The sequence below is a fragment of the Amblyomma maculatum genome, chromosome 3 (genome assembly GCF_055883805.1).
Source record: "Amblyomma maculatum isolate TAMU_Amacu chromosome 3, ASM5588380v1, whole genome shotgun sequence".
NCBI classification, from domain to species: Eukaryota; Metazoa; Arthropoda; class Arachnida; order Ixodida; family Ixodidae; genus Amblyomma; species Amblyomma maculatum.
In genome coordinates this window covers 109,785,814-109,811,712 of record NC_139346.1, presented here as the reverse complement: position 1 = coordinate 109,811,712, position 25,899 = coordinate 109,785,814, and the positions used below count along the sequence as shown (strand labels likewise).

Here is a 25,899-nt window from a genome sequence, read left to right as displayed (position 1 = left end):
ATGGTACCCAGCGCGAAAAGCTACGCAATGGGCGTCCTACAGACGCGCTCATTTATCGAGCGTGGGAAAAAGCGACACAGAAGCGCTTGCTTGGGACGCGCGTTTACTCAAGGAATGCCCCCTCCCCTCTCCCCTTAGCGCACACACAACTCGTAACGATAGAAAGAAGTCAGTGAACGCGGAGAGCGCCTCAGTAGAATGCTCTGACCATTCGCGCTATTATCTCGATGTTCTTTTTCCTTCTTTCCTCTTTGACATACCCCCTCTATCTTCCGTCACCTCGCTAGCATGGCGCTGTGTCGCCTTTATGCTTTCAATCTAAGGGGTCAGCGGGTTTCCCACACGAGAACTGCAAAAGGCAAACATCGCGCCTTCTAATAGCCCACGTTCGCTGCCTTTCCTGAAGTCGCGGCTTCGTTTGAGCCCGTCATTCCTCCCCCAGTTCAGGCCATGCGTTGTCTGCGCGGCAGTCTTGCGCGATCACGGAGAAAGAGGCCGAACTGCAGGGAATGTGCTTCGCCGTGTAACCATTGCCGCCATCCACGTAGCTTTAGAAGCGAACGACTGCTACGGCTCCTCTTTTCAGGAGCTGATGACGTGCGCGGCGATTTTCTGACACCGCAGAGGCAGCGCGTCGCGGCGGTCTCTAAGTGCGTACACGCATGCGCAGTCGACTGCTACACTTGTCGCTGCGGTCACACGGGAAACGCAGGCGCAGAAACGGTCACTCGAAGCGCTGACCTGCGCACTCCACCATAGCAGAGGTCACCGCAACTGACGACACTCGAAGTCGCTGAAAAGAGGTAATGGTCAGCGCGCTCTCACCTAATCGTTATGGCTCGAACTGTCCGTCGAGCCGGCACGTTCGAGAGATGCGAATTGTGCACACACACAAAAAAACGTATTTTTCATCATCGTAGAACACCACACACACACACACACACACACACACACACACACACACACACACACACACACACACACACACACACACACACACACACACACACACACACACACACACACACACACACACACACACACACACACACACACACACACACACACACACACACACACACACACACACACACACGCACGCACGCACACGCACGCACGCACGCACGCACACACACACACACGCACACGCACGCACGCACGCACGCACACACACACACACAACACACACACACACACACACACACACACACACACACACACACACACACACACACACACACACACACACACACACACACACACACACACACACAGTCTCAATTTTCTGGCACTTCTGTTTTGTTTAAGTCATCTGCACAGAAACACGGCCGACAGATATGCGCTGCCATATATATAGTACTAAACGGGGCGTATCATGTTACTCAATTCAGTTAATGTTCTAACGTAACAATGCTGCACATAACAACAGGACATTGCTTCTGGAGATATGCTATCTTTAGGCGGATCCCTTATTGCAATCAAATCATAAATAGGTTGATAACGTGTGACAAGGTTATTTGCCATTTCAAGCACATAATTCGAACTGACTTCGCATTAACACAACTAAGAAATATACACACTATAGTACACATCGGAGTAGTACGTAATGGCGGCAGGCTTGTCAGTTCATGATGTTTGCGTCCGTGTTTCTTGTCCCACTGCCCTGTGTGCTTCTCTATATCGCACTGACTCCAGGAAAAAAAGAAACGTTGGCTTCTTGTCGTAGCTTGCTTGAGCACCTGCGAGGGTGCATGCGGTAGCCTGCGTTAAAAGGTGATGAAAGCTCAGCCTCTGCGTTAACTCATTAAATAACCCATGCGCGCTAATTAAGGAGCAATTTGAAAGCTCCTAATGCGCGCATAGCTCCAGACGTTAAACGCCTACCTTCCGGGCATTAAACCCCCTTAATTTGCATTATTCCGTTCACGAAATGTGGCCTCAAAATCTCTCCCCATCACTCCTCTCCTTCAGCAGCTGTCTCCCCCCGCATCTTTCATCAAGCCCACCAGCGGAGGACCTGCATAGGGACCAGAGAGAGAGAGAGTGTTTGCATACGCGAGGAGCCAAGGTCGAGCGAGCCGGCAATTTGTCAACGTTCACGAGCAGCAGCAGCAGCAGTATACGAGGTGATCGCGTGGTTTCGTGCGTGCGTTTACAATGTCTCGACGTCTCTTACGGCATGTTGCATTTTCCGCGCCACGGCGCTGCAGCAAGTGCTCCCGCGGCGCGCATAATTATTCCGCGCCGATAAATAATTCACCCCTCGGAGGAGAGCAGACCTCTCATCCACACTGGCGTCCTTTTACTCCGGGCCTTCTCCGACCCTGACTGACTTCTCCGTCGTCGTTGCAGACTATCGTGTTGACAAAAGCAGCAGCAGCAGCGAACGCCCGAGTTCCGTCCGCCTCTTCCCAATTATACCCTTGCTAATCCCACGACGCCGACGCCTCCTTCTGGCTTTGTCGTCTGTTACTGACTTTGCTTGTTTTTGCATCGTCTGCTGTCAGCGCTAACCGCGGCTTCGTCTCAGTTCCCCGAACCAAGCCGAGCTGATCCAAGCCGATCCTATACTGGCACCAGCTATATTGCCGAGTCGTTTCTTTGTCTTAACGCTCACCCGCGACGGGGATGAAGAACGCGGCGCGGCGCTCGTCTCGCCTAAGAGGCATCGCGGAGGGGCGTTTGCGGAGCGTTATAGCCATTCAAATGACCGAGGCGAAGAAAGCACAGTCGGCCCCGTGTACAGTAAACTTATTATATATAGGAACGCAAAAGCTGGGCGGTCTCTCTTCTCCGCGCAGAGCAGCTTGTTTGCGCGGTAAACAACCGCGCGCGCGTTCACTTCGTCGGCGCGGCCTTGCGCGGCCTTGTCCTCCCCTCATCCTTCGCCTCTCTGGCAGCATCACCGTCTGCTCCTTAACGGCATTGGATAAATACGGCGCTCTGTTTTGTCTTTTGTGCTCGCGTCTGTATAAATATGCACCACGTGTGTATACACAGCTCGTGAGGATGAGGAAGCCGTGAGACCGCTGCATGCACTGGCTGTGCCGCGACTTCCCCTTTCCCTTGTTGCCTCCTGTTTTCCTCCCCCATTCCGGAGACGGCTGGAGAAGGGCGTCATTATGTATTTAGCTTGCTGCCGTCGCCGCCGGCGCCCGTAATCGTTCCCACGCGACGAGGCAACGATGAGCGCCAGCCGCTTTTGCTAATGCCGCGTGCGCAACTAACTGCACGCGGATCAGGAAGCCGCAACGAGGAACAGATATCGTCGAAAGTTAACAAGTTAATATTCTCGGTCAGAATCGCTTGTTTGCACGTTATGAGGTCGGCCCGTTCTTTGCATATATACAGAGAGACGCGTCTTCGCTCGACGCTCGCATTCATTCGTAGCTTTCCCTTTTTTTCTTATTTTTCTCTTGCCGCGCGCGCTGTTACACGTCACCTCAAAACGTCTTCGCCAGGCTCCCATGCCCCTTCATAAAAAGCTCGTATTCAGTGCAGTTGCGGAATACTGACACGGGGCCACATATGCTGGACGTGTAAGAAAGGAACACACAAGTGGAATGTAAGGGCAGATTAGAGGAGTATCCGGCGGTCTGGGAGCTTAAGCGCGTCTGCTCCATTGGGTCCACTGCAAGACAAAAGCTTCTTTTAAAGTGACCTGTAATTCACCTGTACTGCGTAAGTTACGGCGCCGAGAAGTTAGGAACTTGCTCTAACCGCCAGGTTCCCTAGAAACCTATTGTATATCCGGATATGCCCCGCCGGGGTGGTGCAGTGGTAAGACGCCTGACTACTGTGCCGGAGTTCCCGGGTTCGAACCCGACCGCGGCGGCTGCGTTTCGATGGAGGCGAAACGAAGTGGCGTCCGTGTGCTGTGTGATGTCAGCGCACGTTAAAGATCCCCAGGTGGTCGAAATTACTCCGTAGCCCTCCACTACGGCTCCTCTTTCTCTCTTTCCACTTTCATTCCCACCTTCCTCCCTTCCCTTACGGCGCGGTTCGGGTGTCTACAGAGCAAGTGTGACAGTTACTGCGCCTTTCCCTTCCTAAGAACCAATTTTATATCCGGATATCTTCGGTGAGCAATAACCAAAGCAAGAGTCCCTCCTTGGCATGAAAGCAGCGCATCCTAAACTGTTGCTATATACATAAATAAAAAGCTAACCGCCAACCCATAATAGAGCTCAAAAGTTTTGGTGCCTCTGGCTTGTTCGGCACAGCGAAGTAGCAAACGCTGATTTCGTTTGCTTTTTAGTGGAGCAATATAAACACGCAGTCGTCCATATTAGCATGCTGCTATTCTTTATGTTTTTACTTTGTATCCTATACTATAGCGATAACATGGTCCTAAATTTCGCGACGCATTTATCTTCTTCACCTAAAATAATTAATATGAAGACCCCCGGTGCGGCCAAACTGTATTGCGCGCACCGCGCCTAAAAAGCATGCATGGCGGTATTCTGCTGTTAAAGATTAGGACAGAAACCAACCGAACGGTTCCGGCCGCGTCAGGGGGAAGGCTCGTGCACTTTCGAAGCTCGCGTTCGCACATGCAGCAATAAAAGGGGAATGCTTGCAGAGCCCCGGGCCCGCCGGTCGTTGTTGCGAGGAGCGATCTGTCCGTAACACGCGACGCCAACCGGTGCACGCATGTATCCATGCACCTCAGCTCTCTTCGTCGTTTCCGTAAGTTTTTTTATTTCTGTAACAAAACGTTCGCACACGAAGAGGTGCTGAATGTGGGCCTGTGGTCAGTTACAGACACGAGGCCCAGTAGCGGGGGGCAGATGCATGCGTGGAAGCAGATAGACAGCAGTGAGTGATGAGCAGGACGTCGAGGATTTTAAAACAGACAGCACGGTTGCAGCTTTTACCCAGCCGGCTGATGCGGACGGAGCGTGTCCTGTAGCGGCGGTAACGCTCACGCACATTGGCACAACGTGGCAAAGTAAGCAGGCTATAGAGCGCGCACTATACTAGCGAATATCTATGAAAAATCAATGACTCTACCACATGGCTTCCCCGTTGAATGCGCTCCTTTAGTTCGACTGTCTCGTCAGGCATGCAACCGAGAGAAAAATACGTGCGGAGCTGAATAAACGACAGAGAAAGCAAAACGAAAGATAGTTGAAGAATTCAAGAGAAAGAGAAGAAAAAGTCTATATTAGAAAAGAAAAAAAATTTTCAGCACACACTCAGAAAACGAAGAGAGCGCAACTTAGTATTTTGAATGCACATTAAAGCAGCAACAGTGCGTACAGCGTGTTGTCTATACCGCACGCCACAGGGCGGCAGGTGATGCGGATGCCTTCCTCGTTTGCGGTTCCTTTGGCGTCAAATGATTTGCTCTGAGCTGCTTTTAGGGCCAGCGGTATTCAAGAGCTCTGTATACTAAAAGAACAACAGGAACAAGGGAGCTGGCGCACACCCTCTCGTGACATGCATGGCCTTATTAAGAATTAAGGTCACTTATCTTTCCGGTAGGTATATATCGACCAAAATGTAAGAGCATGGCTGCACGTTGGCGCGCGGAAAAAGAGCAAACTAATGGGAAGCTGATAAGACCGAAACTATATACGCGTTTGGAGGGAGTCTTGTCGCAAAGCGAATTTTATCGTTTTCGTGCTTGAAGATTCCCTGTCTTTTACGATATGCATTTGGCAAAACGTGTATAGGTAGTATGCATTTGGCAAAACGTGTATAGGTAATATGCATTTGGCAAAACGTGTATAGGTAAGTAAAGTAAAGCTGCTGTGCCTTAATTATAGTGTATCAAAAACCTTTTGCCACCGTTTAACCATTCAATCGGCTTCCTGTGGAGTTCAATTTGACGCACTTGGGCACAGCTAGGCAGCAGCAGATTTACCGATATTATCCTTAACGATATATATATATATACAGGTTGTTTCAAGGTGGCCAGCCACTTATTCTTAAATAACGTAGACTGCACTTCTGCGCGGACATCAGCGAAAAGGTGAATGATTCACAGTTAACCTATCTGAAATATTTTTAAACTTATTACAGATATTCTGACTACAGAGCGAGTTTACCTATTTTTAATAATTAACTTGTTAACTCATTATTGATTACGCACTTGGCTTCAGTGATACGTTCGTAGCCAGCGGCTATAATAAAAGTCACAACAGTTTTAGGAATTTATAAAATCCGATTTCCCTCGCTATTGTGACACAACAAATTTTTTCTATACCATGCGCCACATGCGCTTCCAAAAACCCCGGGTATATAAGCACCACTCCAGTGCTGTGTGAATCGGTGCCACGTAACCTCCTCTGGGCCGTAGCCAGCAGCGGGAAGCTGGCACCGCAGTATGCAGGCTCTTCGTTCGCCCCTCCACTCTATCGGCGGCGTGGAAGCGTCCGCTCTGGGTGAAACAGTCGCCACAATATTTTACCCCTTTACGAGCCTCTTTTCCCGAAGTCTAAGCCCTTTGGACGGACAGCAGAAGCTCCAGTTTGTCCACTATACTGGGCGACATCGTCGAGGCCCTTGTTACGACCAAGCATCCGCAATTGCGCGCTCTATTGTTCGCCTGTGGGCATGGATAAGTTTTGTGAATATGTGGTGATGGTCCAATGGCTCTAAGTGAGCCTGTTTCCAGGAATTCTGTTTTGTAAGCATGTTTTGCTTTGTGGACAACCTGCAAATGCCAAATTGACCCTGTCAAGAGAACGTCTGGAAAAACACAAAGAAACGACCCCCTGCGGGAAATAGCAGGAAGTGCTTTCTTTTGTTCACCCTTCCAGTCGAGAAGTGCTATCCTCCAGTGATGAATGCCTCCTATCCAAAGGAGACGACAGAGTGACATGTCCGCTGACGTGCAGGACAAGAAAGGAGCATGACTCATACGGCCATTAAGTGATTTCCCGGGAATGCAGGAAAGATTTGCAATTGTCGAAAAGGGACCATGTTGGGAGCCCTATGCGGCGCCACGTGCACTCGGGTTTCTGAGAAGTAAAACCCCTTGTCAGAACCAGCCTGTGGTTTCTTTGCTGAAGAATAGAAATGTACCTCCTCTCCTCGCCGTTCCCAAGCTTTTCCCGCCAACAAGTGATCACGCCCAACGAATGAATGCCGGACCAGTCAGTGTTTCAGACCATCAGTGCAGTGATGTGTTCGATTGGATGCCGATACCTGAGGGGCGTGCCCTGGATTTGGTTGGTCAGCATCTTCAAAGAGGGGCTGGACATAGGGGGTTTTTAAGGACGCTGCAGAGCACGAAATGTCGCTCTGGGCCCTGGGTAAACGGCTCATCCAGTCGCTTCTCGCTATGAACTCTTAACGCTTGCCATTTTGCTGATGTACCCTTCTTCTTCATGTAAATATTATTGTAAATACGTTTTCTCAAAGTGCCAGTAAACCTGCTTGTACATATTTTACCAACTTCGAAGATTCAGTCCTTCTTCAACCCGGAGTCTCTGCACGCTACCAAGTGAAAGCCGGGTCGCCATAGCCCCAGCGTCACGACAACTGGTGATCAGCGGTGGGATCTGAATCTACAAGCACAACGACTGGTGCCCAGCGTTGGGATCTGGATCTACAAGCTACAACATCTGGTGATTCGAGGTGGATCAGAATCTGCAAGCCACAACATCTGGTGATCGGAGGTGGCATCTCAAGCAACAAGCAGGCGCAACAATCGGCCAACAAGAGAGCAGCTCGGAACATCGATCGCATGTGTGGGTGAGTGCTTGGCTTTTCTTCTGATGTGGACCAGGTTCTAGAACAGGGTTAGATTTTAGAACTGGTAAAAAGAGTGTGGAAACGCCTTTAGGTTTGGTAGTTTGCACAGTTGTTTTGGAAGTAGCCGACACTCGGAGCGATCATGGACCTACAAAAACTGCAGAAACCGGAACTGTTGCAATTGTGTGAGGAATTGGGAATTGATACAAGTGGTTTGGCACGAAAACCTTTGATTATAAAGGCAATCACAGATTTGGGAGCCGATGATGAGGAGCTCAGTGAAGCATGGAACCTCATCGCCCAAAAAAAGGAGGAACAGCTCAGACAGCAGAAAGAGCGGGAAAAAGAGGAAAAGAGGCGTGAGCGTGAACTTGAGAGGGAAAAAGAGGAAAGGGAGCGCGAACGTCAGAGGGAAAAAGAGGAAAGGGAGCGCGAACGTCAGAGGGAAAAAGAGGAAAGGGAGCGCGAACGTCAGAGGGAAAAAGAGGAAAGGGAGCGTGAACTTGAGAGGGAAAAAGAGGAAAGGGAGCACGAACGTGAGAAGCTTGAGAGAGAAGCAAAAAAGCGGGAGCTAGAAATTGAGCTCCGGAAATTAGAAGTAGAGTTGAGCAAGAGGTCGGGCAATTGTCCCCAGCTAGCGGTACCTCTTCTCAACAAGGAGGCAGATTTCAAGATGTCAAAGTACATGCAGCCATATGTGATATCAGGGGATATCGGTCTGTATCTGGGTAACTTTGAGCGAACTTGCGAAGAACTGTCCTTCCAGCGAGACACGTGGTCTCAGAGATTATTGACGGTTCTGCCCTGCGAGGCAGCGGAGGTTGTCGCGCGGCTAAACAAGGAGGACGCGGACAACTACGAGAAGGTCAAAGCTTGCCTTCTGATTTTCGGAGACAGAGATGTGCAGGCCTTAACACGTTCAAAGGCGCAAGAACTAGCTACACTGCTCATTTCAGAAAAATCAACAGCGGAAGAAACGGCAGTTAAAACAGTGGTAAATGCGGAAAATAGCGGGCCAGAAAACTTTGAGAGCGAGGCATCTCAGATAAGTCAACATGAAAGTGAGCTTGATAAGACACGGAATGAGGACGTTCTTGAAAGTAACCTATTGCCGCCAGTGTCTAGTAATCTCACGAGACTTTTAAGTGGAACCCGAGAGGACTTAGCTATGGAGCAAGCCAATGATCCCAAGAATAAGCTCGAAGTACAGTGGGAAGGACCTGCTAAAGTCGTTGCAGAGCTTTCTGACACTAACTACGCAGTGAAAATCCCCGATAGGCGTAAAGCAGTGCGCATTTATCATTGCAATCTTATGAAGCCTTATGTGCAGAAGGAAGCCGTGGTAAATCTAACGTTAAACCTTCCCGAGGAGATGGGGGATAACTTGATTTGCCTCAGCGGAAAAGGAAGCAACGCTCAGGAGCTTCACAAAAAGACGGAGCAGAGAGGAGAACTAAAGAAATCCCAGCTGTCCGATCTGGGCGAGCTAATAACAGAGTTTGAGGCCTGCTTCGTGGACAGGCCAGGCAGGACTGATTTGACTGAGCACGATATTGAGCTGACTTCAGACGTGCCAGTGCGATCAAGGTGCTACCGATTTTCTCCAAGGCAAAGAGAAATTCTGGATAGGGAAGTAAATCGCATGCTGGAATTGGGAGTAATAAAACCCTCGGAAAGCGATTATGCTTCGCCTATGATCTTAGTAGAAGCTCCAGGTAAAGACCCTAGGCCTGTGGTAGACTACCGAAAGCTAAATTCTCTCACCAGGGATCAAGTGTATCCTATTCCGAATATTGAGGAGAGAGTAGAACAGGTCAGTAGAGCGGCATATGTGACTACGCTGGACCTTACTCGAGGATACTGGCAAGTACCGCTCACTGAACGCGCCAGCAGATACGCGGCTTTCGTCACTCCGACGGGCAGCTACCAGCCAACAATGATGAGTTTCGGGCTCAAAAATGCTCCATTTTGTTTTTCCCGACTCATGGATAGGGTTTTAAAGGGGTGTGAAACATTCGCGGTGCCTTATTTAGACGACATTGCGGTTTTTTCCGACTCATGGGCGGACCATATGGTACATCTAAGAGCTGTACTGAGCCTTTTGCGTCAAGCTGGACTAACCGTAAAGGCCGAGAAATGTTGCCTGGCAAGGGCGACCGTGGACTACTTGGGACACAATGTAGGTCAAGGTTTCAGGAAACCCAGCGAGATTAAGATTTCTGCGGTAGCAGACTACCCGCGGCCGAGCACGAAGACGGAAATTCGAGCATTCCTGGGTCTGACGGGATACTACAATCACTACATCCCTAACTATTCATCTTTGGCTAGCCCTCTGACCGACGCTCTCCGCAAGACAGAACCGACAAATGTAGTCTGGGACGAACAAAAGGAAGCCTCCTTCGTAAACCTGAAGGCTGTGCTGATTAGCCGTCCGGTATTGCGAGCTCCAGACTATGGCCGAGAATTCACGGTCCAGTGTGATGCCAGTGATCGAGGGTTAGGTGCTGTTCTCTGCCAGAGAGATGACGACGGTAATGAGCACCCTGTGCTCTACTTGAGCAGAAAACTGAGTTCTAGAGAGAGGGCTTATTGCGCGTCAGAGAAAGAGTGCGCTTGCATTGTATGGGCCATTCAAAAATTGCAGTGCTATCTTGGAGGGGCCAAATTCACCGTAGAGACGGACCATTGTCCCCTGGCTTGGCTGCAAACTGCGACATCGAAAAACAGTCGCCTTCTTAGGTGGAGCTTGATTTTACAGCAGTACAATTTTGAAATAAGATACAAAAAGGGGAAGTTAAATGGGAATGCGGACGCGCTTAGCCGCTCTTTCTAAGCGGTCCGAGATGTTCCTCACCATGTATCCAAATTGATAATCAGGTTTTTTTTTTTCGTGCGCTTGTATATGTGTGACTATGTAAAGCAGCACGTATGGTTTTCTAGGAATACGTGGGTCCTGAACGTCTTGAGAGTGGGCTTTTCTCGAACAACAATGGCAGTTTTCTTTTGACCTGGTCTCTTCAGACGGGAGCCGAGTGCTTGCTTCGACATGTGGTTGAGTTTCAGACAGCTCGAGCAATTTGGCCTACAACAATCAAGACAACGCGACAAGCAACAGCGAGCTACAAGCGTTCACGTGCAGGCCATTAAGTCGTCTCTTCATGCAGCAGCTGGGACTGCTGCCCTCCGAGACTCTTCTGGCGGGGGAGGAGGCTGTTACGACCAAGCATCCGCAATTGCGCGCTCTATTGTTCGCCTGTGGGCATGGATAAGTTTTGTGAATATGTGGTGATGGTCCAATGGCTCTAAGTGAGCCTGTTTCCAGGAATTCTGTTTTGTAAGCATGTTTTGCTTTGTGGACAACCTGCAAATGCCAAATTGACCCTGTCAAGAGAACGTCTGGAAAAACACAAAGAAACGACCCCCTGCGGGAAATAGCAGGAAGTGCTTTCTTTTGTTCACCCTTCCAGTCGAGAAGTGCTATCCTCCAGTGATGAATGCCTCCTATCCAAAGGAGACGACAGAGTGACATGTCCGCTGACGTGCAGGACAAGAAAGGAGCATGACTCATACGGCCATTAAGTGATTTCCCGGGAATGCAGGAAAGATTTGCAATTGTCGAAAAGGGACCATGTTGGGAGCCCTATGCGGCGCCACGTGCACTCGGGTTTCTGAGAAGTAAAACCCCTTGTCAGAACCAGCCTGTGGTTTCTTTGCTGAAGAATAGAAATGTACCTCCTCTCCTCGCCGTTCCCAAGCTTTTCCCGCCAACAAGTGATCACGCCCAACGAATGAATGCCGGACCAGTCAGTGTTTCAGACCATCAGTGCAGTGATGTGTTCGATTGGATGCCGATACCTGAGGGGCGTGCCCTGGATTTGGTTGGTCAGCATCTTCAAAGAGGGGCTGGACATAGGGGGTTTTTAAGGACGCTGCAGAGCACGAAATGTCGCTCTGGGCCCTGGGTAAACGGCTCATCCAGTCGCTTCTCGCTATGAACTCTTAACGCTTGCCATTTTGCTGATGTACCCTTCTTCTTCATGTAAATATTCTTGTAAATACGTTTTCTCAAAGTGCCAGTAAACCTGCTTGTACATATTTCACCAACTTCGAAGATTCAGTCCTTCTTCAACCCCGAGTCTCTGCACGCTACCAAGTGAAGGCCGGGTCGACGTAGCCCCAGCGTCACGACACCCTGCAGGAGCTAGAAGACGGCTTCAAACCGAGAGATTGCATGCCGCGGCCCGGAGGAAGGGAAATACAGAAGGAACGCGTCGGGTGCGCCTGCAGCTGTTGCAGCGCGAAGCAGCGGCACCGGCGGCGCTCTGCCGACTGAGTTACGAGCCAGGCTGTAACTCAGGGTCCGCGTCCGGAGCCGCGCGTCGTGACCTGAGCGAGCTCACGGCGCGCGCGTCAGGAGGGCACGACGATAGGAACGCACGTGGCCCTCGTCTTTGTTTCGCTCCCTCTCGCATTCCCTCGCTCATGCAACCACCAACGTTTGTGTAGCTTTAGGAAACGAAAAACGCTTTTGTGCCTTTACGAGCGAGAAGGTCGCGACGAAAGGTCACCTGGTCCGCGCTCGTGTTACCTTACAACAACGAGGTATATCACTCCCCGCTTCCTGGAAAAGTAAAAGTGAGGTGTAGAAGGTTCACAGACTGTCACCAGCCGGTAACGTGACACGCAGTTCAACTTTTCTGTTCAGCCGATTTCCATTCTGACTTTTCTGCGGCCGTATACGGTGGCGCATGCCTTCTGGAAAACGCAAGGTCAGCCGCAAATATGCTTGCTTAAATATCGGATTGCCAGGCAGCTCCTTGTCAGTTTTATTGTTCCGCAACTCCTCTGTGTAGTAGATAAAGTGTCGATTCTCATCGCACTGCTGTCGTATTGGGAGAAGCTAGTCGTGACATGCGAGGTAAAGACGTGCGTCATACATGCGCGGAGCCACTTGCTGAGCCAACAACGACGCTCTCGCGTGTGTGAAAAGAACAGATACGCGGAGATGCTCTTAAGCATTTCGTTGCGTTCTCTGGTTGTTCTTCGCCCTATCAGGTCGCGCCGCAATTTTAGAGCCTGACCGCTTGATTAGCATACCTGGTATAGTTATTCACGTTATTTAGCTCCGCCGTGTTGAAACCAAGCGCTAAATGCTCGCTCACCACCAAGATCCGTGTTCGCCGCACAACTGTCCGAATGAACGATGCATAAGCGAGCCTAAAACAAAGGAATCAAGAACCGACGAACGTCAAGCCGCGGCTCTCCTAGCCCCAAATCACATTCCCAGAATCCTTCGGACGAAGAGACGTGCCGCGTATTCGACAACGAGAAGAAAATGCGACACAACTATTGGGCGCGGCGAGAATTAACTTGCAAAACGTGAGGTTCATCGCCGTCTCGCTCAGCGCTGTCGTGCGCAGTAAATACAGTCTTGATGGACGACTCGCCTCTCCCACTCCCTTCACCTCTTTTCAGTTTGTATGGTGGTACAAAGCACCCGATGTGCAGTCACCGACATAAGCGCACGCAGGCGGCGTGGGAGGCTCCGACGCTCATCGTTTGAAGCGCGCGCGCGGCCGCGGAGGCGCAGAGGCAGGAGTCATCACCGCCGCGGATGATATCGCCGCTCGCGACGTGTGAGGCGGTCGGAAGGCGAGGTGCGCGAGCGATGCTGCCATCGCAGTGGTAACTGCGAATAAACGCGTGTACGGGAAGGGTCGTTTACACGAGAGACGACAAGCAGACAGACAGCGCGGAGGAGTGGAAGTGCTGTGCGCCACGCAGAAGTTAATATCCCTTATATGCGCCGCCACACAGAGAGAGAGCTGACGTCTGGTGCCCGATGAGCATATTTTTCTTGTTCACTTTCCTCTTGTGCTGTCGGCAGTGTTCGGAGGAGACACATTTGCACGCAGATAAAATAAAATGCCCTTGATAAATTGTGTCAATACCCTTCTCCCTTTGGCGTGGTATATGCATTGGCTCCCGCTGAATCCAGGGATGAAAACGAACAGAATTTGTGATTAGGCAGCCCGTGAAGCCTCGGAGAAAATTTTGCGAATACCTGCCGCGGTGAAGCGCGGGTTCAAATTTACGCGAACTTAGCGCAGGTATACTCAGGCCTGGAATGACCTACTTATTTAGTCCGACAACATTTTTCACTAGAAACTCTCACATTTACTGCTGGTTATAGGAGATATATTTTCTGTACACCGTCAATCAGAGGCCCTCTTAACTACTGTTAAAATCGGAGCGCTTTTGGTAGGAGTATATATATATATATATATAGAGGTGTCGATATTTTATCCGCACAATGTCATGCCCGCTCTGCTAGCTATATATGTCTGCCTATTCAACAAATGCGCTGAAACTTACAGCTTGAAAGCATAAACTTTCACAAAGCCCGCAAGTTAACATACCGTATTTGCTCGCCTAATCGAAAAGCACGTGCTTTTATTTTTTTTTCCCCATGCGTAACAAAAACGCATCTTTCTGACGTGCCTGCCGACGATGGCAGTATTTGCTATAGCAGGCACTCTGTTTTGAACATCGATCGGCTCAACAAGTCTCTATACCTACTAGGAAGAGACGGTTTTCTCGGCTACTGCGATCTGTAAGCTCAAAAGCCCTTGGACGCAAGGGCTCAGATGCATGTCGGTTTCATCCAATGGCGTCCCATACGAAGGAAGTCCCATATATATAGTGTGTAGAACCCCTAGTGAGGCTCTGTATTATACAATAAATGTCACCACCACAAGGCTCAAAACCAAAGCAATCACATAAAGCCTCATCTGTCGAATGCCAAGATTCCTGTACGTATATCGCACCCTACTGGACGCACAGCCTGTTCAAACAGGGGCTCTAAGATCAAGAAAATAAACACGTCACAAGAGCTTTTCTATTCAATATGCCATACTAAGAACCGTAAAAAAAAAGAGGCAGGAGATGCGTGAGAAAGGGACATTTCGCATTTCACTTTCTCACCCCTGTTTTTCCTAACATTTCCTTGAAACAATACCCATGTGTCAAAGAATTGCAGGAGATCTGCAGTCAAGAATTGTCTCAATTGATTTTTGTTCAGGGCAGTGACGCGTTACTTGAAAAAAACAAAACAAAAACAAACTAGGGCCAAATAAACATAGCAGTCAATGAAATATACTTGAGTGAAATACATGTGCGTTTGCGCGATAGATTGCGTGATGAGAAAAGGTGCGCAACATTATACATTCTTGCAATTGGTTCCCTCAGGCTCGGCCACCTGCCGAAAACAAAAAACAAAACAAAAAAAAAAAACAACTATTGACATACATGTGGTGACTCAAATAATAATTTCGCGCTGTTTAACGCCACAAAGCAGGTTGCCTGAGGGGAGTTAGTTATGTACTTAACAAAAAAAAAAAAAATCGCTCTCGATCAAGACAAGGCTTGCCTCTTTTGCTGAGGGAAGATGAGTGGATATAATGATTGTTACATGCGGACAAATTACGGTTAAGAATTCTTTGCCGAAAAATGCCCCAAAATTTGTAAGACAAGGTAGGCACAGCAATTATCGTCTTTACTCTATTCTAAGAAACACAATGTTTTCCCCAGAAAAAAAAAAAAAAAAACTCGCTTAAAAATTTCGCACAGGCCATAGCATCGAGTATCAAAATGAAAACATATGCGCCAGTACAACGCACTTTATGTTATCCTTGGTACGATATGCTGTTTATACATTTTTTTTGGTTCGCCGTTGTTATCAGATATATAGATAGAGTGATTTTTAAATTTAAACAAAAGGAACGACTTTCCTCGTGCGGTGGCCTATATATGGACTCTGTGCAAAACTCTGCAAGTCAGCTTTGCAGCACTACAGAATACCTTTACCATGGCGGCGCGGCAGAAGTTAGGTGGATATCAAGCTTCATGCAGTAGTGCACAAACCTAAAGAACAGCATTCCTTCTCTATTGACAATCAAGGAGGAAGGGGGGGGGGGGGGGGGGGGGTATGAATACTATCTTTTCAAGGAGTTGGCTTGGAAGAGGTACTCTTGACCTCCTAGTCGAGATAGCGACAACAGGAAGAAGCATGCTGAAAATTTACCTGGCTATTATTATCACAATAGAAGTCTCCTGCACTGCTCTCAATTTCTGCCCCCCCCCCCCCCCTCCCCCCTCCCAACAGGTTTGTTGAAAGCGTTTTCGCTGTGCAGAGTAGCTGACTTTCAAGGTTTTCTGCAAAGGGTCCACGGTATCGTGTCCCTCTTGTGTATCTCCAACGCGGCCCAAGCTCTCTCTCAACGAGAAGACGATGTGGACTCTTATCCCGAACTGTATATCTCCCAGGCTCCAGGGTGTGACTGAACAATTCAGGCTCTGAAGACACCTGTGAAGCTGTATACACTAAATGTCTGAAAAGGTAATAATTCGACCTTTGTACCCACAACAAAGATTTTAAGGTTTCCATACACGCATGCAGGAGTGAGCTACGGGTGGGGGGTATTACGTGTTTGTGTCGCGTAAAAGAGTTGAAGTGTGTCGGGGAGTACAGATAAACTAACACGAAGGAGAACAAATGTACAACGTACTGACCGCAGCATTTCTCAAACTCACACGCATTTAGCGCAGTGAACCTCCAAGCAGCGATGCGACATATATATTCTGGTATATAAGCGACACTGAAAAGTGTCTGCATCTTTCTTTTCTTTTCTCCGCGAAGGTATACGCAGGCGAGTTCACTGCATACAAAGGGGCGCTCGAACACGTAGAAACACGCCATCAATCACGTGAGACTGGAAAACACAATGCCACTTTTCCAAGAACCATGCACTGCGTGTTTATAGAGGCGGCCACACACCTGACGTCAGCGCGGCGAGCGCTATACGCAAGGTCACGACTCACGACCTATTGAAAACGCGGAAAGTGTGGCCGCGGAACTTGGAATATATACCGACCTATTGAAAGATGCAAGCAACTTCGAAGTTTGTGAAACTCTTACTTTCCTCACAGAGGTCAGACTCGTGGCGAACTAGCGAAAACTTCTCAAAGACCCCGCACCCGAAATTTATCCATGTACTGTATACTATATCTATATATACTGCAAATTTCACAAGGGCACAACAGTCCTCAACTTCTTCGTGAACTAGCACTAATAATTATTAGGCTTTGCTTTATTACGATTTAATAGCGCAGCAAAAAATTACGAAACGAAAAAACACAACACAAGTATTAGCAACTATAGGTTGGTTGGTTTGTGCGGTTTAACGTCCCAAAGCGACTTAGGCTATATGAGAGACGCCGTAGTGGAGGACTCCAGAAATTTCGACCACTGGGGTTCTTTAACGTGCACTGACAATGTATGGACAAAATGTAATATACTAATTCTTCCATCATGAGCAAAAACAAAAATGAACATATGTTTCGCCATGGTCAGAAGTGCTTCAGGGGTGTCATCAGATATCGTGAGAAAAGGTATATACACTGTGAATATAGAAGGCTTCTAAAATTTCACGAGTTAGCTGGTCCTCATAGATGCACTTATAGTATGACCTTGTAAGGAAACGGAGGAATGCATTGATATTTGTCGTTCACAATTCAAGGAAACGCATACAAAATATTCAAATAAAAATGGCCTTCGCGAGAGAGCGCTTGCGTTCTGTGCGTAGTGAACTGTGAACATCATATAAATTCACTGTATCTCTCTGCCTTCATTTTTGAGTCGTTTTTTTTTTTTCCCATGTCATTAAGCCATTGAAATACCGACATACCAAATCACTGTTCAGTTTTATAATTATTGCTCATATTAGGCAAATGATTACTCGGATACGCTAACCGTGTTACATAAGTAGTGTTCTTTGTTTGTACGAGGAAACAAAGCATAGCGAATATACGCCAATGCAGGAAGAACGCTGACCAACACTAATTAATTCTTCCTTGTTATTCTTAAAATTTTTCTTCGTTCACTTGACCATCGGCCCAATCCTGGCACCATGAACACCTTGCCGTTTGCGTTTCCTGACTGCGTATATATACTACCAGCTGCCAATGGAAATCTTAAACGAATTGACAAATGCCACAGCATGCAGTATTGGTCAACACAGGTAACGCACGAAATATAGATAAACTCTTTATCGCCTTATTCTGGCCGATCTTCTTTAATTGACCCTGTCCGACAGACCAATACGACATATACAGGGCGACACTGCAGCGTGCATGATAGAAGCAGGACCATCCTCATTTATTGTCCCTTCAAAAAGCAGCTTCTTGAAGGGGCATTCCATAAAGATAGTGGTAGAGGAGGGGAGACATCAGAACAATATATTACACTGTAGGCAACAGGGTAGAAATGAAGGAAGGAAATTGCAAACCTAGCAAGCCTGCAGCTGTGGCGAGGCATCATAGAACGAATACGAAATACGAGAAAATGCAAAAGCAAGCCCCCACTGCACGCTTGCGTCCAGTCTTGCAAAAGAAAGGTTTCATTATTCTTACGACGGTTATTATCTTATAGGAGCGCATGTCTTTCCGATCGAGACATCTTCATGAAAGGTGTTATGCGAAATTTCGTCTTCTGTTGCCATTCTCTAAGATTCAAATAGTTTTCCCGTACTGTTTCTTGGCACCCCTAACTGTAAACCTGCATGTGATGAAGACGCCTAATTAATTAGTCAGTTCAACTACTGGGCATGCACGGTTTTTCAGATTGCCGTGAGTTCCTTAGTATGGTGTGCGCTATGCGGTACACAATATAATGTTTTTAAAGTGAGATTATATTTTTGAAGACGCGAGCTGCCATTAGCCACTGTCACGCACATGAATGCTTTGTTTACACCATTTCAGAATTCCCTTCAGAGAGGTAAACGGCCTCCTGGTTTATATTACGGATAATTGCCAGCGTTATTCAGTAATTAACTTTCAGCCCTTCGCGCTTTGTACGAAAGATGCTTTTCTGCGACGCAATTCTTGCGTTCTTTAGACCAATCCGAACGTCGATCCCCTAAAAGAGCGATGCGCACTCACGGTCTCTATTTACTAACACATCACATGTCCTTTCGGGAAAAGAGAAATCCTGACGGCTGATTTGTCTTTGAAACTGCGGTCGCGCTCACAGTTTTCTGGGTGACTGCAGCGCTTGGATGACAATTGACTTCAAAACACGTACATGTGTACGTATATAGACGCGCAGATGCAGTCACCTTAGCCGTGCAGTAAAAATACGCGCGGTAAACATGCATACGGGTCAAATATTGAAGTAACGAAACCGTCACGCGGGCAGTTATAGAGTATATGCCTGCTTGACGTCGACGTGCGTGTGTGAGAAGTTCGTTGCATTTTTTTTTCCCATGCGGATGTGTGCCATATATCCCAGAGGCTGCATGCATGAGTTGTAGATGAGCACAGGCAGCAATCTTACACGAGCATGCACGCCTGCCCGCCGGCCGGATTCTGTCATCCCAGGGAGGTGTATACACAAATAAATGGCTCACCACCGTGTTGTATTTTTTTGGCAAGATGAACAAAAATCTGCGCCGTCAAGACACAATGTGAGAAAAGCCACGAAGTGCCGTGGAGCAATTGTGAGTGTTCCCAATTTCTCGCAGAGTCAGCCTTCAATAAGCATGTATGCAGAGCAGCAGAGGCAACGCTGACAATTGTGTTGGCGGGCATATATTCGGCTGCAGACGTTACACTATATATACAGAGTAGGAAAACTATCAAAATATGAGGAAACGAAGTTATATTGCATTGTATATCATTGAATAAATTATATATCATGCTGACATGCTCCATATCTGCTTGTCATTCAATAAACTTGACTGGCACTGTTTGCCAGAGACGCACAATTACGCTCAGCATCGCATACAGACCAAACAAGCCTTACTGACGCTAACCTGCGAATAAGAAAAAAATAAATAAAATAGAACAACAATTTTGCGTCAGTGGGCGTTTGACGTATATGTATGTATATATGTGTATATATATATATATATATATATATATATATATATATATATATATATAGATATATATATATATTTATATACAAGTGAAAATTGCTTCATACTGTTTCCAAGTTTATTTGTAGTCGACGTTTCGGCAGGAGCCCTGCCTTTCTCAAGACTGAGCGGGCAGCTGTGAAGCGTACACTTCGCTCTATAATTTTTTAAGCGGCCAAGTGCGTTAAATGTTCTCGCATAATATATATATATACACTGGAAGAGAGCGCAGACCTTAATTTCGTCTCGCATTTTACTCCATTGATTTGCCACCCCCAGAGCGTACCTGAGGCAGAAAAAAAACAAAAACAAAACACGTCACTGGTAAAAATGGTTGATGTCTGCGCTACACACGGCTTTCTGGTGGCTACCGGTGCTTACGTGGGCAGCTGTGCACATACTCTAAAGCACGAGAAAGCCTGACTATGGCCCATAAAATTCCTTATATATATACTGGTCACTTTTCGAGGCACCGAGAAAAACAACTTGCAGATCGGGAGACCCACTCCTAACCGTTTTGCATGCGCGGTTCTGCTGAAACGGAGAGAGTTTTAAGGCCGCGAGACCACCATCGCGCGTGAATTTAATCATTTCACTCCTATTATCAAAATAGAACTGATCTAAATCAAACCCGTGCATTTGCGCAATGTTGCTCGCACCCACAGGCCCGTTCTTTCCTCTGCAGAGCTTCCACCTTAAAAACAAGCACATAACTCACTTACGCGAAAGAAAAAAAAAAAAAAAAAAAAGGAGGGTGAATTTGAAGAAGCATCCGAGATGCTGCATGCGTGAACTGGTTTAACGATCGTGCATTTTTTTTCGCCCCCCCATCGAGTTCAGTTGCAAAATACAATTTCTGGGAAACTGACGTGCGAAAATGAATGACATAAAAAATTCGGATTCATCATCCCGGAGCTATTTCATGCCATCATTCAGTCGAAGACATTGGAATGAACACAATGGAGACGTCTCCGTTTCCACAACCATATTAGCCCATAATATAACAAACATGACTAGCTTATCGCGTCGCAAAGAGACGCCGTGGTGCAGTTTCTCACGGAATAACCGCGCACACATGCTTCCTCGTTAATATACGCGATCAGATCGTTAACATGGGTGACACCCAATTAGAGCACTTTTTCAACGTATACCCCTATCTCGTGAATATGGAAACTCGCTGTTCGCTCAATACACAAGGGAAGAATATACACACAGAGCGCACTGGGGCCAATGCATTGTCGTCGCGCTTACATTAACACTGATTATAGAATAAAATGTCCCCAATCAGTTTAGGCCTTTCAAGCGCACGACACCGAAAGGAATTCAGCGTAAAAATATACAGACGACTGACTAATGGCCCTTTTCTTCATTCATGGTTTACACTTCATGCTGAGTTCCCGAACTGATGCCCCTTACCATTTTCCGCACTGTATATACGAATGGCTTCGCAGAAAGTGTTGTGTGCAGCTCGTGCTACGTATAGGCAGCCTATATAATCAATTAGCTGTCAACCGACGAAGCCGTGGGGTAGCGGAATTCGAACAATAGTACAGTAGAAGATAGGTCATCTATAGTCGTGAAACATCATCAAGTGAGTATACCTTACTACAGGCCCGTGAAACTGCACCACATTATTTTAAGGAGAATAGCGAGCAGGATCAAGCTAGCTTCCAAAACTGCATCTAATTTAGATTCTGTTGATCAAACATTGTGTACAGAAATATGCTTTAATGACGTATACATCGTCGGCTGAGTTGCTTTGGGACGATTAACCCCATACACTAAGCCAATATTCCTTTTTCTAGGATATTTTTCTTCGCGATTCGTTATTACGGGTGATACGCTATATATCGAGAGCTTTACTCGTGAACCGAAAAGCCCGCGTGCTAATGGGAGACACGCTGCTGTCACTGTTCCATTTCTCCTATTTCTTTTTGCCTCGATCATGCAAACACATTATTCGGTTTTCGGCTTGTAACATACGTCAGTACGCGAGACCATCACGGCGTGCGATATCAGAGCAGAAACTGCGTTCCCTAAAAGAAATTTGAAAGACTGGCAAAGACCTTTATTGGCAAGAATGAAGCCGTATACAGCTGTCTCGATCTTTCGTCTTTCGTTTGCACTGGATTTTGGTATATAGAAACGCATCCCTTTTCTTACTTCAAGCGTTATAACTCAGCGGCTAGCGGAGTGTTTTTATGCATACGGCATTCTTGAGTGAGCGCATAGACTGAATTGCAATTAATTAATACATGTGGCAAATTTTGAAGCGGCTTCCTAAGCCAGGCAACTCGAACCTTCAGCGTCAGTGTCGATCGGTGCCTGAAAAAGCGCCAACTCACGTTCATAACACATATGAAAGTGCTCTGCATAGAACGCCGGCGAACTTGACGCGTTTAACAGAACGCTGGTTGTGTTCAATACAACATAGCGGTCGCCTGCATGCAGCCAAAGGTTTTCGCTCCACATTCGGTTCAAGCAGCCTTAAACCCCTCTGATTTTCTTTTAGCTGCACAGCATGACACACCCCACTAACAAGTCGGTTCTTTCAACATCAGCGGAAACAATTCTTCGCGCGGGCGGGCGAGGATCCGATCCGCCACGATTCCCATTGTATTTGACCACTACGCATCCATCTCTATTTTGCGCGCCAGTTTCTATCTTTTTTTGCGCGTAGTACAGACATGCAGCTAACTGCGTGGGATATATCGAGCAAGGTGCGCGCGTGCGACTTCGTGCAGAGCGTCTATAACTGATTTGCGAGAGAGAAAAAAAAATTGTAAAATCTGCCGCATCAGAGCACGCATTGACGGAGAATGGCAGACTGACTTAGCGAGCGTGGGAGTATATTTCTTTCGATAGCAAGGAAGAATGCACCCCGATGCCGAAAGTCATGCATCAGTGTCGTCGCGCGCTCATAGCTGCATTGTTACAAGCCATGAACCAAGGAAAAAAATAAAAAAGCGCAGCTGTGGCACTCACAAACGCGAAAAACCTAGGAGGTATACAGCAAAGTGCTAGGAAGGAAGAGTTAACAAATAAAGAAAGACAGGCGCGACGCATAAAATTAGAACGGATATAACGGACGAAGTTCATAACGTCGCAACGTTATATGCCTTCGTGCGTGTACCTGTGTCCGCACAAAAAATGTATAACTTATGCATCACGCTGTACTACAATGGCTATTGCATGTTCCAGCCTGCAAACACCTGCGCCTGTTCAATTGTTGCGCGCATTACGCACGCGCCGTACGCGTATATAGGCGCGCAGTGAAAACGCACCGCAGTAGCGCATATGATGTTGCTTTCGACTTGGTGTGTCTAGACGTGCCGACCATCAAAATCCTTGAACTTATTTCGGTGTCGCCTTAACGAGGGAAAATCGAAGGTTAATCGCTTGGAATCTGCGCGTATATTTTGTTTTACATGACGTCACCCTAATCAATTTGCGAGAATGTTGTAATGCGCTTTGGGATAACTGCGTAAGGGCGCGACGAAAAACCTGCACGAAACATAAAGGTCTCACGGAATACAGGCACGTATCTGAACCTCGATGATTTTTCAATATAATATCCATACAAGGGCTGTAGGGAGAATGGACGAGTCCATGGCATCTCCGGCAATCTCTTCTGTAGTTTCCAGGTAAGTGTGAGGGCGGACGTTGGTGTCCGCATTCACACCTTGCAATGCTCTTGCTGCCAACGACGGTGAACAAGGGAAAGCGTATACGTCTAATTGTTTACACAAGGCACAGCCCTACAATTGACGGAGATTGCATAAAAACTAAGAACGTCCCACACATATGCGGCTGCATTCATTGTGAATGCGGCCAATATTGAGCAAGTGCATAGTGTTCGAATAAAAAGAACAAAAAGATAGCAAGCTTTTTGGGCATCTAGAGTATTTGAACGGGCAACCGAAAGAAGCTGGGAAAATATATGCTGATGCCAACTTATCGATAATATGAACCGCTTTCTTACCCCTCCGTGTGTCTACAATATACAGTGCTAACATGGCTGAATATACAGGGATGGTATCATGCGTGAGCACTCTACCAATCGCATAAATTAATTGCGTGGAGCTATTATAGAGCCACAAGACACACGAATTGCAAAAAGCGCACTGTGTCTTTTGGCTGTGTCAACTACAAAGCGAATCAACGAACAGCTAAATTAGCGAAATATGATCGCCGAGATAAGGTTTCAGCAGGCCGTTATGATTTATAACGATACAGATCGAGTGCTTTCGAGGATAAGCATTCAAGGTGCTCTGCATGTAGATGCACGTATAATTTGACGGGACTCGTGAACGTAATCTTTTGTAAGGCGATTAAATTCGCATAACTAATGTAACCTGTACCATTAGCCTCCCGGCGTCGCGAAAACGGGGAGTAAAAAAAAAAAAAAAACACTCAGGATAAAAATACGCACTGGCGCAAGTGGTATATATGCTGGCAAGCACTAGTGTTTTGAAAGCAGAGAGAGGGAAACTATAGGTGCCATTGGTGAGCTCGGTTCATGCGTGGTGTCCCTTTTAGCGAGCTCGAACGAGCTTATTCAGACCTCATGCGTCTGTTCGGTGGACTCGAACCGGTTTAAAGCACTAGCCGCAACGAATTATTTTCTTCATTATGCCTTCACTGCAAATTTGGACACATTCTCCGCAAGCTTCGGGATCTGACATGAAGCAGCTAGCAGTGAGTGCCCCTAACATATGAACTGAGCTGTCTACTGATGTTTGGGTTGTCAAGTTGTGCATGACAGCGCCCTTCTGAAGTTGTAAGGACTCTTGGATCTTCCAGCTGGATGCCAAATTCTGGTGGCGCCGGTATCGAGAAACGGCGTCGCGATACTCAACGCCCATTACGGGCTACCGACTCCCTCTAGAGTCGCGCCCCACTGCCTCGTTCAGCATTACTGACCACCGGCCAAGGGCTCAGAGTTGGCAACGTTGAGTTTGACGTTGTCAAGGATAATACGAGATAGAGGAACATAATGCAAATATCGACGCGCAAAGCAAGCACCTATTTGTGGCCGAGGCGTATACCTATCGAAAAACAGCGAAGTCCAAGAGCGGCCGCTGGTTAGCAAAAGATTTGTGATGACAATTTCGGAGAAAATCCATGGCGATAAACCGGCAACACGTTGACAGGATACACGATCCATGCTATACACGTCTTTACATGAGCAAGTGATCGACTTACTCTTTGGCACCCTTATCGTTGGCTGAACATACGCGTGCTGACTCTTAAAAAGCAAAAGCACGTCTATTTTTGCAGCAACTCAGCCGGTTCACGGGGGCCGTCTAGAATACTCACTTGAAGAAGTCATTCCGACAGAAGAGCTTGCCATCCCTGGAGAAGCACTTATCGGTAAGGTTGCAGCGGCAGTCGCAGCACTGGACGCACTTGGTGTGCCACGATCGGTCCAGCACGTTGAGCAGGAACCTGTCCAGGATGGGGCGGTCGCAGCCAGCGCACTGCACCATCTTCATGGCGGCCGGACCGGGTCCAGCGCCGGCCACCCGCCGCCGACGAGTCACGGTGAACGCCGCACTGCGCCCGGGGCGCCCGATCACGTCGCGCACGGCACCCGCGTCACGGCAGGGACAACAAAAGCGCGCTCACGCCTCCACTCCGGCGCCGCCAGAGCACAACGGAGCACGCCGAAAAACGCGCCGCAGAACGGAAGCAGCGTGGCGCGAGCAACAACAGCGTGTGCGGCGCAGCCAAGACCAACCGAGAACCGTGCGTGCAACGGCAGCACGCTCTCTGCGCCTGCTGTCCCGCTTCGAGAGAGCGCCACATTTTGGAGGGGCGTATCCTCTGATGGAGAGGGGGCGGAGCTTTGAGGAGCCGCTCCTACAGCCGTGTAGGCCAATCATGGCGCCGTCGCCAAAGAAACGCGAAGACGCGCGCGCACCCGCCTGCAGCGCGCCACACGTGAGAGAACGCTTCCCGAAACGCGTGCGCTGTGCGTTCGAGATTTTCTTTTTGGCGCTCCGCGCGTCTCTATTTTCTTGGAGTGCGCTTGCGCGCTCTCCTGCGAGATCCGGAGCGCGCTGGCCGAGCGGGTGCTTTCTCGCGCCGTGTCCTCTCGTAGTTCTGTTGCTTCCGCCGGTGCCGCTGAGAGGGGCACGCCGGCGGGTAGCCACAGGCGCGTCGCACCCTGCTTGTTGTTGCTGGTTGGCCTGCCTGCTTCCCACCTGTCCTGCTCCAG

The 25,899-nt window shown here is 48.0% G+C and overlaps 1 protein-coding gene across 1 annotated transcript in view; it reads right to left on the bottom strand.

Moving 5' to 3' along the window:
- LOC146195678 (LIM/homeobox protein Lhx1-like) overlaps positions 1 to 25,425 on the bottom strand; it is a 196,223-nt gene extending 170,798 nt beyond the window's left edge. Inside the window, exon 1 of the mRNA XM_084597875.1 lies at positions 24,999 to 25,425. Within this exon, the coding sequence (XP_084454001.1) occupies positions 24,999 to 25,174 (176 nt within the window). The 5' untranslated portion in view covers positions 25,175 to 25,425. The remainder of the gene's footprint in view (positions 1 to 24,998) is intronic.
- Between the last annotated feature and the right edge of the window lie 474 nt (positions 25,426 to 25,899).